The sequence below is a fragment of the Thamnophis elegans genome, chromosome 10 (genome assembly GCF_009769535.1).
Source record: "Thamnophis elegans isolate rThaEle1 chromosome 10, rThaEle1.pri, whole genome shotgun sequence".
NCBI lineage: Eukaryota > Metazoa > Chordata > Lepidosauria > Squamata > Colubridae > Thamnophis > Thamnophis elegans.
In genome coordinates, this window is record NC_045550.1 from 41,081,091 (window position 1) to 41,093,355 (window position 12,265).

Consider the following 12,265-nt stretch of genomic DNA (forward strand, 5'->3'; position numbering starts at 1 on the left):
GGCAGGTGTGTTTGTAGGCCCACATTTTGAAATATCTTTCTGGATCTGAAATCAAAGCCATGCACAGATCTATGTTTCATACTCTCACTCCATATATTTTAAGTCTGATAGGATGCAATAAATGTCTGGACAGAGAGCAGCTAACTCTTACTATATATTACACCCTGCATATATCTTAAGCCTTCTTACACTATTTTTAACTTTTAGGGTTGGAGGCAGGAAACAAAAAGAAAAAAAAACCAAAATGTTGAAATGCAACACCAAGATCCAGAACAAGCTGTGAGTATGTGGCTTTGTGCCTTCTCAGTTATGAATAATTCTTGGATTTTTTTCAAGAGCTCCTATAAAAATAGAAGTTATTGATGAGGCAGCAGGAAGAGGGAGACTGATTAAAAACCCACTATGACTACAATTAATTACACATTTCTAAACTAGGGAGACAATTTATTGAGAAGACTTCACAAAGAGAGACAGTAGTGCAGCTGGCAGAGTCTTCCAGGTGTTAGTGAAATGTCAGTCTAATAGAAAAGGAAGAAGAACTAGTGATGAGCTTTGACTCCTAGTATGTCTGTTAGGCAACTGTTATAACCCTGATTCAGGATCTCATGCTGAGATTGACTCCCCACAGCAGCTTGCAATGATAAAATCATAGCTAATTCATTGCAAATGCTACACTGATCATTTCCTGGTGGTGAAAACTTTGTTGGCAGTGCAAATATGTGGGCAGTATCTTACAAATTAAATTGAAATGCAAAATTTGGCAAGTTATGAAATAACCCTATAGTTAAAGTTTTTGCTGCAATACATCTTACTACTTTCAGAAGAACATATTGGGAATGAGTGTCAACACAATGATCCTGATGACTTCCTGTTGTTTGTAATCTGTGTAAAATGTTTTGAGATTGTGTGAAAGGTTTTGAGATTGAAAGAGTTGTTCTGATGTGAAAATGGGTCATTCTGAACCTTTTTTTTGAGTTTCAAGCTTGAAACGTATTTTTATATACAAAGCAAATCCAACAGAAGAAAATAATAGAAATCAGGGATAAGTAATGCTTTGAATGAGGAAGATCCACAGTGGGTGGGGTGATACAAGGCCACATTATACAAGTGTATGTAGATAGAATTTACCATTTTTTCCCACTGGGCATATTTTAAATTAAGTCATTATCAATAGCTAAAGTTTGAGTCTTATGAAGGAATTCCTACTTTCAAATAGCACAAAATAGCACTATTTTTATTATTTAGATTGCTACCCAACTTTTTTCCAGGAGCTACATATCCTCTTCTTAAACTTTTCCCCACCCATTATTATTGACTGAGAAATAATAATAAAGAGTAGATTTGACCATTGCATAACTCTGGTTTTCATTACTTTTGGCAATTACACTACTGAAATTCACTGGATGAAAGGATTGTGAGGATTTCCAAAAAGGTTGTAGGGCAAATAAATTAGCATGGTCAACATAGGTCTGTTTCTTACCCTCCTAGAATTTTTTCCATTTCAGATTTTCAGAAATTCCCTTGGCTTTTTCCTAATCTACCTTTATCTAAAGAGCACAAGGGACAAACAATCATATTAGTCATCAATCAATCCTTGGAGGAGACTTAGGTTAACTGGTATATAAACAAGCAATAAGGTTTGGTGCACAGAACATATTTGTTCTCATTGGCTGGTTTTACACATTGCATTAAATCAGGGATTTTCAAGCTATGTGATACGATGAATAAATGAATTTGTGTATGGACAATGAATAGACTTAAATAACAGAATTATTAAATAATACATAAAAACACTGTGGTGATTGGTGGTTGATTCTGACAGTCATTATACCATGAATTTAGCCATTGCTGGAAACTTTTGGCTTTAAAAATTTATATATTTGTTTGCTTGCCTCAAGCCTGGACTCTCCTTATGAATCAAGTTCACAGAGTAGCTACAGGGACCCAACATTTAACAGGCAAAAGAGAGAAAGGCTTAGAGAATGATTGTGCCACCAGTCTGCCAATTAATTGCCCCTTGTATAGCAATTGTCATTCTACCTGCCAGTGTTTGATACCATCTTAAGTCAAATCTGTGACATTTGGAATATATGTGTGCTTTTGTACTTCCTCTTTCTTCCAACCTATTGATAGATTAAGTGGAAAAAACCTTCTTAGCATTTCCTTTGGGTCAACATATTCTGTACATCTGGAAATGGTTAATTTTTCCTCTGTGTCTAGCAGGTTAATTATTATCATTACTCTGACTATCTGATCATGTTCATTGTTACATAATGATCAAGTGTTACAGCAGGGTAATGTGCTATAACTAGGGCAACAGAATATACTCTACATTGGTGGGAGTCTTTCGGCAAGGTTATAATTATTGGATTTTTGAGACCCAATCAAGTTTGTTTCTCCTAGCTTTGATTGGATAGGTTGTCTCAATGCACACTGTCTGTATATTTCTGTATTGTCTGTATATAGCTGTAAGATGGATAAGTAGCATCCTGCATGGTCCATATGATCATAGCGTAGGTTTTTCTGCATTATTAAACTCAGCAAGCATATGTAGTATTCAAACCTATTTCCTGAAGCCATAGTTTCTGGCAAGGTCACAGCTGATAGACAGATGATAGGAAAATGGTTTCATAAATTTCTACATCATCTCTCATTTTCTCAGTAACTTTAAGATATGTGGACTTCAATATTGGCTGGGGAATTTTCGGAACTGAATTCCACATTTCCTAAAGTTGCTGAGATTGAGAAACGCTGCTCTAAGCTTTGCTTGAGTAGGTTCACTATAAGCTTACTCAGGCAAAGTGAAAGTAATTCACAGTAATTTTGACAGCACCCTTGTTTGCCTGTGCAAGACTATCAGCTTTGATTTTGTGTGTATGTGACTTCTCTCGAAGTTTGTTTTGTCTTAGCACGTTAAGTTTATTTAATGAATCCTGGCTTAGCATAAGTTCCATGACACAGTTGCACAGATGGCAGTGCCTAGGGACAGATGAATATAAGGGTTCATATCTGAATCTAACGTTCTCCAACAACTAAACACCACCATGAGCAGTGCATTTGCAGTAGTATTTATTACTGAGAAATGACAAAAACACAATCCAGCAAATCTTATCTAGCAAAGCAATTACATAAACTGAATCTGTACTGAATCCAAATTTCTATAAGCTCAGAAGAGGTGCTTATTTTTGGAGCGCTAATGGATTATCTCTGGTGGTGGAAATTAATTAGGATTTGGGTGCTGTCCAGTACTGTAAGCTTATTGGGGAAGACCTCAGCTACACCCTTGTCCTAACCCTTCTCTACCCCTTTTTTGGTGGTGGTGGTGGTAGTAATGGTGGTGTCACTTTTGCTGGCAAGTCTGTATTTACTAGGAAGATTTCTCCATAGGGGAAAAATATTTCAGTTATCAGAAATCTACATGACCACTTAGAATTTCTCCTGATGTGCATCACTTCAGGACATAAATGTTAAACCTGTTTTGGTCTCAGGCTAGCATTTTGAAAGACTCTAAGCACCAGGGATTATCTGCTAAACATGAAAGTCAGCTTTGCCTTCTGTTGCAGCTTTTAAAATATTTTAAATAGCTAATAAAAGAATAAAGGGCCTACATGATGGAACCCTTCGGGGCATCTTATGATTGCTTTGCAATAAAACTAATTAGAATGTTTTACAAGATAAGAGTATCAAGTGGAAGTTCTAGTTTGTAGAGAATGCATACAGTATCAGGAATCTTCATAAGAAGGATTCATAATATCCCCCAAACTGCTTTAAAGTGATAAGATTTAAACAGGTTTTCAAGGTTTCACTGGGTTTATACTTCCAAGGAGAAATTCATTGCTAACCCCAAGATCTTTATGCTGTGCTGTTGCATACTTCACTTTGTGATCTTGTTGGGTGACAAAACTGAGGAAAATAACTACAGGTAGTCCTCGACTTATGACCACAATTGAGTCCATAATTTATATTGCTAAGCAGGACATTTGTTTAGTAAGTTTTGCATCATTTTATGACCTTTTTTGCTGCAGTTGTTAAGTGAATCACTGCAGTTGTTAGTAAGATGGTTGTTAAGTGACTCTTGCTTCTTTATTGGCTTTGCTTATTAGAAGGCCACAAAAGGTGATCACATGATCCTGGGACACTGCAACCATCATAAATGTGAAACAGCTTCCAAGCATCCGAATTTTGATCACATGACCATGAGGATGCTGCAACAGTTGTAAATGTGAAAGATGACCATAAATTAATTTTTTCGGTGCTGTTCTAACTTTGAAGGTCACTAAATGAATGATTGTAAGTCGAGGATTGCCTGTAGCATCCTTTCATTGGTCTTGCACTTTCCTACTGGAAACCGGTATGGATTGGATCCATGAAAAATTATGCATAAATGACCACTATGCACTGAGAGGGAAAAACTCGAATCACTCAGAAGGCCATTGAAAGCATTTGTTTTTTACTTCCTGCTGAAACTTAAGTTGCTGTGCTGCACTGAGATCTGAAATCAAAATTATGATCCATTAACAGCTTCCCTTAAACTATCTGGATTTTAGAAGCTGTAGCCTAACATATCTGGAACCAGCGAATTGTGGAAACCTGATCTGTAATATCCATTTCCACACTGATGATTTATAGATCTTAAGATGTTACCAGACTATTTGGTATGGGCATGTGAAACCTGTCTTCATTGGTGATATATTACTGTAGTGACAGCTGCAGGTTATGATAGATTCCCACTATTGAAATTACTAATTTTGTAATAATTTAATAAAGAAAAAAACCATCCATTATGGTCCACTACTCATATAATTTCATCCTTAGACTGCTCCCTCTAGCCTGTGCTGGTATTTTAATTATGTAACCAAAAGACAATTATTAGTAACGATTGGAGAATTTTGGATTGTGATGTGCAGCCATCCTATCCCAGCCTATGTTTTAAAATATAGAACGTCCTAAAACTTCTTAGCTACCTGTACTTATTTTTCTTAAGAGAAAATAATCCATTAATTTATGTGAGATTTTGGAGAATAGATAAAAACTGGCCGCTATTATTCATGAGTTGTTACAGATTTTCTGAGGTTTTGTTCTACAGATAACTCAGTGGGAGGTGCTCTGGTTAAAGGTCTGCTTAAGGAATAGTTGAGATGGTTGCTGGTGAGCCATCTTCTCTGCTATCTGGTATTCATAAACCCCTGTATTATAGCAGTGATGTGTAGTGGATGTTTATGGCTGGTGAGGCAGCATTTTTTTTAGATTTGGTGGACTTCAACTCCCAGAATTCCACAGCAGCATGCTCAGTTCTGATTTAAAGTGACGGCATTTGTTTTTCTAAACTTATTTGCTAAATAAGTTTCCTTCTTTCTTTTTCTTTTCTTCTCCCTTCCTTTCCTTCTCCCTCTCTCCCTCCCCACTCTCTCAAACACACACACACACACCACACACACACACACACACACAAAGTTGCATCAGGATTCAGAAAATTTAGGTTTTTTCCTCAGTCCATATTAGCAATACCACTAGCAGCATTTGGCTGGCAGGTGTAAGTAGAAGTGGAAATTCATTCTACTGAAAACATTGTTTTGCTTATGATTGGATAATTAAAATTTCAGAAGACCCAAAGGCATAGTATTAGAGTGTTACAATAGTGCATAAAATAAAGAACTGTCTCAATATGCTCCCTCCCCCTCTTTCAAACACACACACACAAAGTTGCAAGAGGAGGATGAAGTTTGATTCCTCCCCCTCCCTCTGACCCACACATGCACGTACCTTTTCCAGCTGTTTCACACAGGATTCAACTCTGCTCTTGCCTGCCATCATGAAAAGAAAAAAAAAAATGTAAACGGAAAAAGGCAAGAGCTGAGGTAGGCTAAGCTAGTTGCTGTCAGAGTCCACGTGTAGATGACTCTGCTTAACTGTTTAAAAAAGCCTCTAAAAAATGCCCTCTACAGGAGGCAGGAGACCAACGTGCCTCATCTATGTCAAGAAGTTTCAGCTTTAACCCTTGGCTTAGCTCTGCTCGAGTGATCATAAAGTCAGACTAGATGAGGCACCTCGTTCTCCTGTCACTCCTGTAGAGGGCACTTTTTTAGAGACTTTTTTAAAACAGTTAAGCACTAAGCAGATTCATCCACTGTGACTCTGGCAGCAACTAACAGCCTTTTTCCTTTTACATTTTTTTCTTTTCATGATGACAGTGGTGAGGCTCTGCCTCCCCTGCCTCCCCTGACTGCACGTCCCTGTATTAGTTCATGTGTGCAACTGTTATTTGAACTTTGATTTTCCTTATGTTTTGTGAAATATCATAAGAAATTGCTATTACAGAGAAGTCCTTAATTTCATATTTTATGTTGAAAATGTTCTGGTTGCATATGATGGATAGATTAAAAAAAATCAAATGCAGAGCAGACAATAGCTGTCAACTATCTTATCTCATGCAAGGTAGGATTTTCCAGTGTAGGTCTAATGCTAACATTTCCTCAAGATACTTCAATAAAGGGATTCTTCTTCTATCTCTGGTCTCATGTGCCATGATTATTAACTTTCTTTAAAAATTATAAGAAATCCTTCATGCTATTGTATTCTATGTATTTAACAATAAGTATATGAAACCCATGAGTGGGGGTTGGAGGGGTAAATCTAGTCATGTGATGCTTTACTTATATAATTAACATCTTTTCTTTCCAAGATGTTAGACATATTAGCTTTCTGATAATTATCTGCAGAATTCAGATTGTAATAACAGTGAAGGCTTGTCAAATATAGCTCTATATGCTTCAAAACTAATTTTAAAAAGGACTTGAATCTTATACTAATGCAATATTTTTTTAAAAAAATCTGATATTTTTCAGGCTTCCATCCAAAAGATGTTGCACCTTTAAGGAATTCCCTCATTAAAGTTAATGCAACTCTTTGAGCAGTATAGAACTTATATAGAAACCTGAAAAATATCAGGATTTTAAAATAATAGAATCATAGGATTGGAGGTGACCCCTGAGGTCTTTTAATCCAACCCCCTGCCCAAGACAGGAGCATTTATACCATCCCGTACAAATGGTTGTCCAATCTTTTCTTGTATATTTACATTGGTACAGGGAGAAAATTAAAAACAACAACCCTGTGCAGTATAGTGATTAAGATATTGGATCCGGAGTAGGACACCCATATACAGGTCCTTCCTTGAGATGGAAACCATCTAAGTGACTTTGGGCCAGTTGTTCTCTCTCAGCCCTAGATTCAATGTTGAACAGCATCTATCAACCTGCACTGGACCAATATGGAAGATTATAATGCAGAAGCTTTAGGAATGAGTCATTTATCTACAATATATTGATTTGGGCTGATATTAAGGTCTCTCTCTCGCTCTCGCTCTCTCTCCCCTCCCTCCTCCCTCCCTCCCCCCTCTCTCTCATGCCTCTTATGTTTTTCTGAGGAAATTTCAAGAGTGTAATGGGAGTTAGACAGAAATGAATTTGTGCTTCTGTTCTTGTTAAAATTAAGTTCCCGAGTGAGGAGCTATGCAAATTTATTTGAGATGAAGATAGAAAATCCTGGGCAAGAGAAATACCGTGTTCATTCTGTTCACTTAATTACAGTACATCAAAGTTACCACAATTTTGAACATCTCCGCCTACAATATTTTCTCTTTTGGTTAGAGTTATCCATAACTGTACCTAACACAATGCTCTTTGCACAATGTTTACAGAATTTGTATACAACAAAACATAAACCCAATCATTCTTAATTCTTATACTGAGATACAATCTTCAAATTGAGGTATGTTTGACCTCTTAATTGTACATTAAAAAAAACCTGTATGGACCTGCAGTTTTTTTGGTAAGATAGTTCATCTGTTCATTTATTATATGGTATAAACATTTCTTCCTCTCCTGAAGCACCCAGCAAGCAGTCTCTCCTTATTCTTGTGGCATTAAGTCCCATAAGTATTCTGACATGTCAACTGCTTCATTTCTTTCTTGCCAAAACAACCAGGTGTAACCAAGAAAATAGTAAATATAGAACAGACTTTTCATTAGCAATAATTATCAGAATAGTAAAAAAAATATTTTTCATTGTACGAAGTAAGGTCCTTTAAGAGAGTCATGTTTTTGAAAGAAAGTTAAATAAAACATGTCAGTTTTGATCTTAGGGTTCCTGCTTTCAATTTATGATTAACATGATTGCTATAGTATCGCATTCAACTGGTGATTGATTAAATGTGACATTACAGCAATACTGAAAAAGCAGGGTTAAAACTTGATTACATATACATTTTTGTTGCCATTTTTAATTCATGATGGAATCCAAATTTATTACATTTATAATCATTCACTGTTTTACTAAGAAGTCTTGGATATAGCCCTCCTGATCATTTCTAAAGTTGGGAGCTTTGGTTTCATAAACTTCAATGCTTTGCATATGCAACAATAACTGTTTTTCATAGCTGCTTAATAAGGAACTTCATGCTGCATGTCCTGAGATGACATAGCATCTCTGTGAAATGCTTATGCAATAGGAGGGTTAAACATGTGACAGAAACATTCTTTCAAGCTGCCATCCTATTATATCCTGCATGTAAACTGATCTCTAATGAGCCTTGTGATATTGAATTTGCCAAAATTTACCGTTCATAATGTGTAAAACAATAGATGAGTTGATAGCGAACATGCTGCATTTCTGCTTGAATTCATGTCCTATTTTAACCTTCGTAGACAAGCTGAATAACAGGAGGCCAGATAGTTGAAAAGATGCAACTATAGAGTTATTTATCCTTCAGTTCACAGAGATCAATTGCCATTTCTTAGCATAGGCTAAAAGTATGTGAGATCACTATTATCTTACTATTGTAAGATGCCTGGACTTCAACTCCCAGAGTTCCTCAGTTAGCATGCTGGCTGGGGGATTCTGGCAGTTGAAGTCCACACATCTTAAAGTTGCTAAAGTTGAGAACCACTGAGTTAGTGATATAGGGAGGGAATCTTATGTGCTGTAGTCATTAATTCAAGTTCATGCCATTCTTGCCAGTAATTTAGGCAATTTATCCAAAAGCTAGACATGTCATACTCTATGCTAGAATGCAGGTGCATCAGTTAAGTGTGCAGTCCTATGAGATTTTAAGTCCTGTTTGCTCTAACATTGCCTTTTTCTACCTTCTAGATATGTGACAGTGGACAAGGTGGTTTCCATGGAGACGTCTATGTAAATACGTACCTCTTTGGCATGTATTGCATTATTCCAATATGAGGACTGTCAAATGCTTCATGCTAGTTGGTGAGTAAGTGCTGAAGAATCCATGTGCTGATATTGAATAAAAGGAAACAATTTCTCATAATTTATGAGAAATTGTTATGAAGCAGCAATGTTGAGGAACATTATCCAGTACATGAGTTCAGTTCTAATCATACTGTTTAGCCTAAAAATATTTCACATTAAAATACTCAAAATATAATTCCAAAGTAGCAATTGTCCTCATCTTACTAAAGTCATGTATATGATCAAAAATCTTACAGCCGACATATAGTATGAAAGATGAAGGCTATAACTTACATGGATTCTTGACATTTCTCAGTCTTGGCTTCTGGTTTGTAAAATATATTTGAAACATGAGTTTTGAAGAACCTTAATAACTATGCTGTATGACCAAAATATAGAACAACGCAATACTTGAACTTATGTATTACTGTTAATATACTTTCTTTGAAGTGGAAGGACAGAAATAGTAGTAGATCTTGCATGGCAACAAATCACATGCTCCCAGGACTCAAACAGTGAAAATCTTGATGCACTGACCAATAGTTTTTTTTACTATTTTTTCTTACAGACCTTCTGTAATTCTGCAACCATTTTCTATTTTAGCAGATACTGAGTTAATACTGTGTCAAAATTGGTTTGTCAGTAATCAGAAATATTGCTTTTTCTGTCAAGGTGACGTTTACTTTTCCATTTCATTCTAAGTATAGGTTGGGATTCTGAAGGCAGTTTTTGAGCTTAAGTTATTGTTATGGTTGATGGTGTTGCTTTCTGGTAGACATCTCTTATCACTTTGCAGCTTCTTTGGCTGCTCATGCTTAGTAATCTGAAAAGTTCTTGTTGGAGAGATAAATATGCAATGAAAAAATAAGAATTCTCATTCCATCATTCTAGCCACCGCACCACTAAAATACATGCAGGAATCCCACCTCGCCCACCCATGAGCATTTACTGGAATTGCAAACATCTAAAAGTCATTTTTCCCATCAGACTGCATGAGGATGGCTAAATAACCCAGAATATGTGCTAAGTGCAACACTATATTGAGCATTAAAATGGAAATGTGGTATGGTCATGGATGGCTGCAGAAGGTAGTAACTCAGAAATAAAATATACATTACATGCAAAATATTTCACTTTCAAACAGTTTCCAGGCAGGACTAAAACACTGAAAAGATCCTGGCAGTTAAAGAACTGGAATAGATGGATCAAATGGGCTAACTATAAGGCAGTTGTATTTGGATATGAAAGGATTGCAAGTGCATCCAGGAGGTTCTATCTATACTGAGCTTTTCAAGAGGTCAGTCTCTAATATATAAGATACAGAGCACTGCCTTCAAGGAAAAATATATTGGAGGGCTGTCATCAACTTTCCTGATACTATAACTACTTGTATTTATAATGGATGATTCAGCCGCATTTCCAATCCATGTAAACATACATAGTAATTCTCTGTCTCCTATTTCTTGCTGTAGGAAATAAGCAGAAATGTAGCAGACATTATTTTAGAAGTCTTGAATGTGATACTCAGTTCTCTGTCCTGTCAGATTCTAGATATAAGCACTGAATATCAGGAAATCTGAGGAAAGTCAGCACACAGTATTTGCATTATGATCAATTTCATAGGAGTGGCAGCAAATGGATTGGGTAGGAGAGAGCAAAATTGCTATTTATACTAACAATCATGCTCTATCATGGTAAATGAAGGTCTCTGTTATTGACATGTTAAATTTCAGCAGCTCAAATATTAACAAGCAGTTCTGGTAGACCACTTTCTGCCAGACTACCATACAGTAGGGGAAATATTATTTTGCCACATGCTGGAATCATGGAAAACCATGGCAAATTATTACAAAAGGCTGTACATGGGAAGAGAGGAACAATACTGATATATCTGTGATTTTGGAAGCATGTACTAGTTCATTAAATTCTCATTGTCTCTCTTCCTGAATAATTAGGGGAAACTTTTTTCAAAAGGTTTCTGCATGTGCAAACAAGCACGATCCAGCCCACAAGCACAGTTGCAATGTCCCAATAACAGACAGGTGATGCCTTTGTTTTCATTGTTAAAATGGCCACTATCAGAAAAATTAAGTGTAATAATAGAATGTTTATGAATTATTAAAAATTCTCATTCTTCTGATCTCTAGGGCGAGATTCAGCAAGATCTTGCTTCTTTTCTGTTTATGTCCTTCTTGCTAATGTTGAAAAATAGATGTACTTTTCTCCTGCCTCTGATATTTGTAGTATATATTTCTAATGGACATCAGGCTGAGGAAGCAAACTCAGATTGGCCTGAAGCAGGTTTGGAGTGGACTTCATATCCTCCTAAGCCAAGATCACCATCATAGATGTTTTCTTTGCCAGCAGGTTGAGATGATTCTGTTGTGTTCTGGGTTGGCACAGGGAAGTGGTCTGAAGCATCAAAGTTCAGGGCCAATTCATCATTATTGACATAAAGTCCCCATCTTCATCCTTCAGTTGTTCCTAGGGGTTTTTGTGATAAAGAATAGAGAAACCAAAGAAATAATGTTTGCTTATTAATGGCACAAGTGCGAAGCAATTCTCTAAATTGAATAGATATCCCTATTTCTTAAGTTTATAACAATATATGGAATGTTAATGTTATTTAAAAAAGTAATTAATATTTACTTCATATAAATTAATTTTATTTATTAAATTTATACTGCATGTATTTCACTATCAAGTGATAATATTTATAAATTGTCTGCTGAAGCTAGGACCTTCTTGTCCCTGAGGAAGTAATGTACACATGTGTCTATCTATACTGATCAGAGATGCATAGAAATCAGAGATTAAATCTTGGAGTCTAATTTGAAAAGATCTCTGTAAGATTACTTGTCTGCTAAAAACTTTATGTTCTTTCCACATAATGTACTGTTTGGAAAAGAGAAAATTAAAGAAATACTGTCAGATAACGATAGCTAATATGATGAAGAGAAAGAGGAAGAGGAAGAGAAAGAGGTGTCAGTGTGACAAATTTGGCTTGGGTCATCTCTGT

General features: G+C 36.1%; 1 protein-coding gene and 1 long non-coding RNA gene across 2 annotated transcripts in view; one reads left to right on the forward strand and one right to left on the reverse strand.

The window, feature by feature from the left end:
* The first annotated feature begins 208 nt into the window (after positions 1-208).
* LOC116514133 lies at positions 209-9,193 on the forward strand. The gene is made up of 2 exons (XR_004256076.1): positions 209-279; positions 9,151-9,193. It is a non-coding gene; the product is annotated as an uncharacterized LOC116514133 (long non-coding RNA).
* Positions 7,503-12,265, reverse strand: part of SLC9A9 (solute carrier family 9 member A9) — a 248,132-nt gene continuing 243,369 nt past the window's right edge. Inside the window, 2 exon segments of the mRNA XM_032225596.1 lie at positions 7,503-11,703; positions 11,706-11,730. Coding sequence (XP_032081487.1) covers positions 11,510-11,703; positions 11,706-11,730 — 219 coding nt within the window. The 3' untranslated portion in view covers positions 7,503-11,509.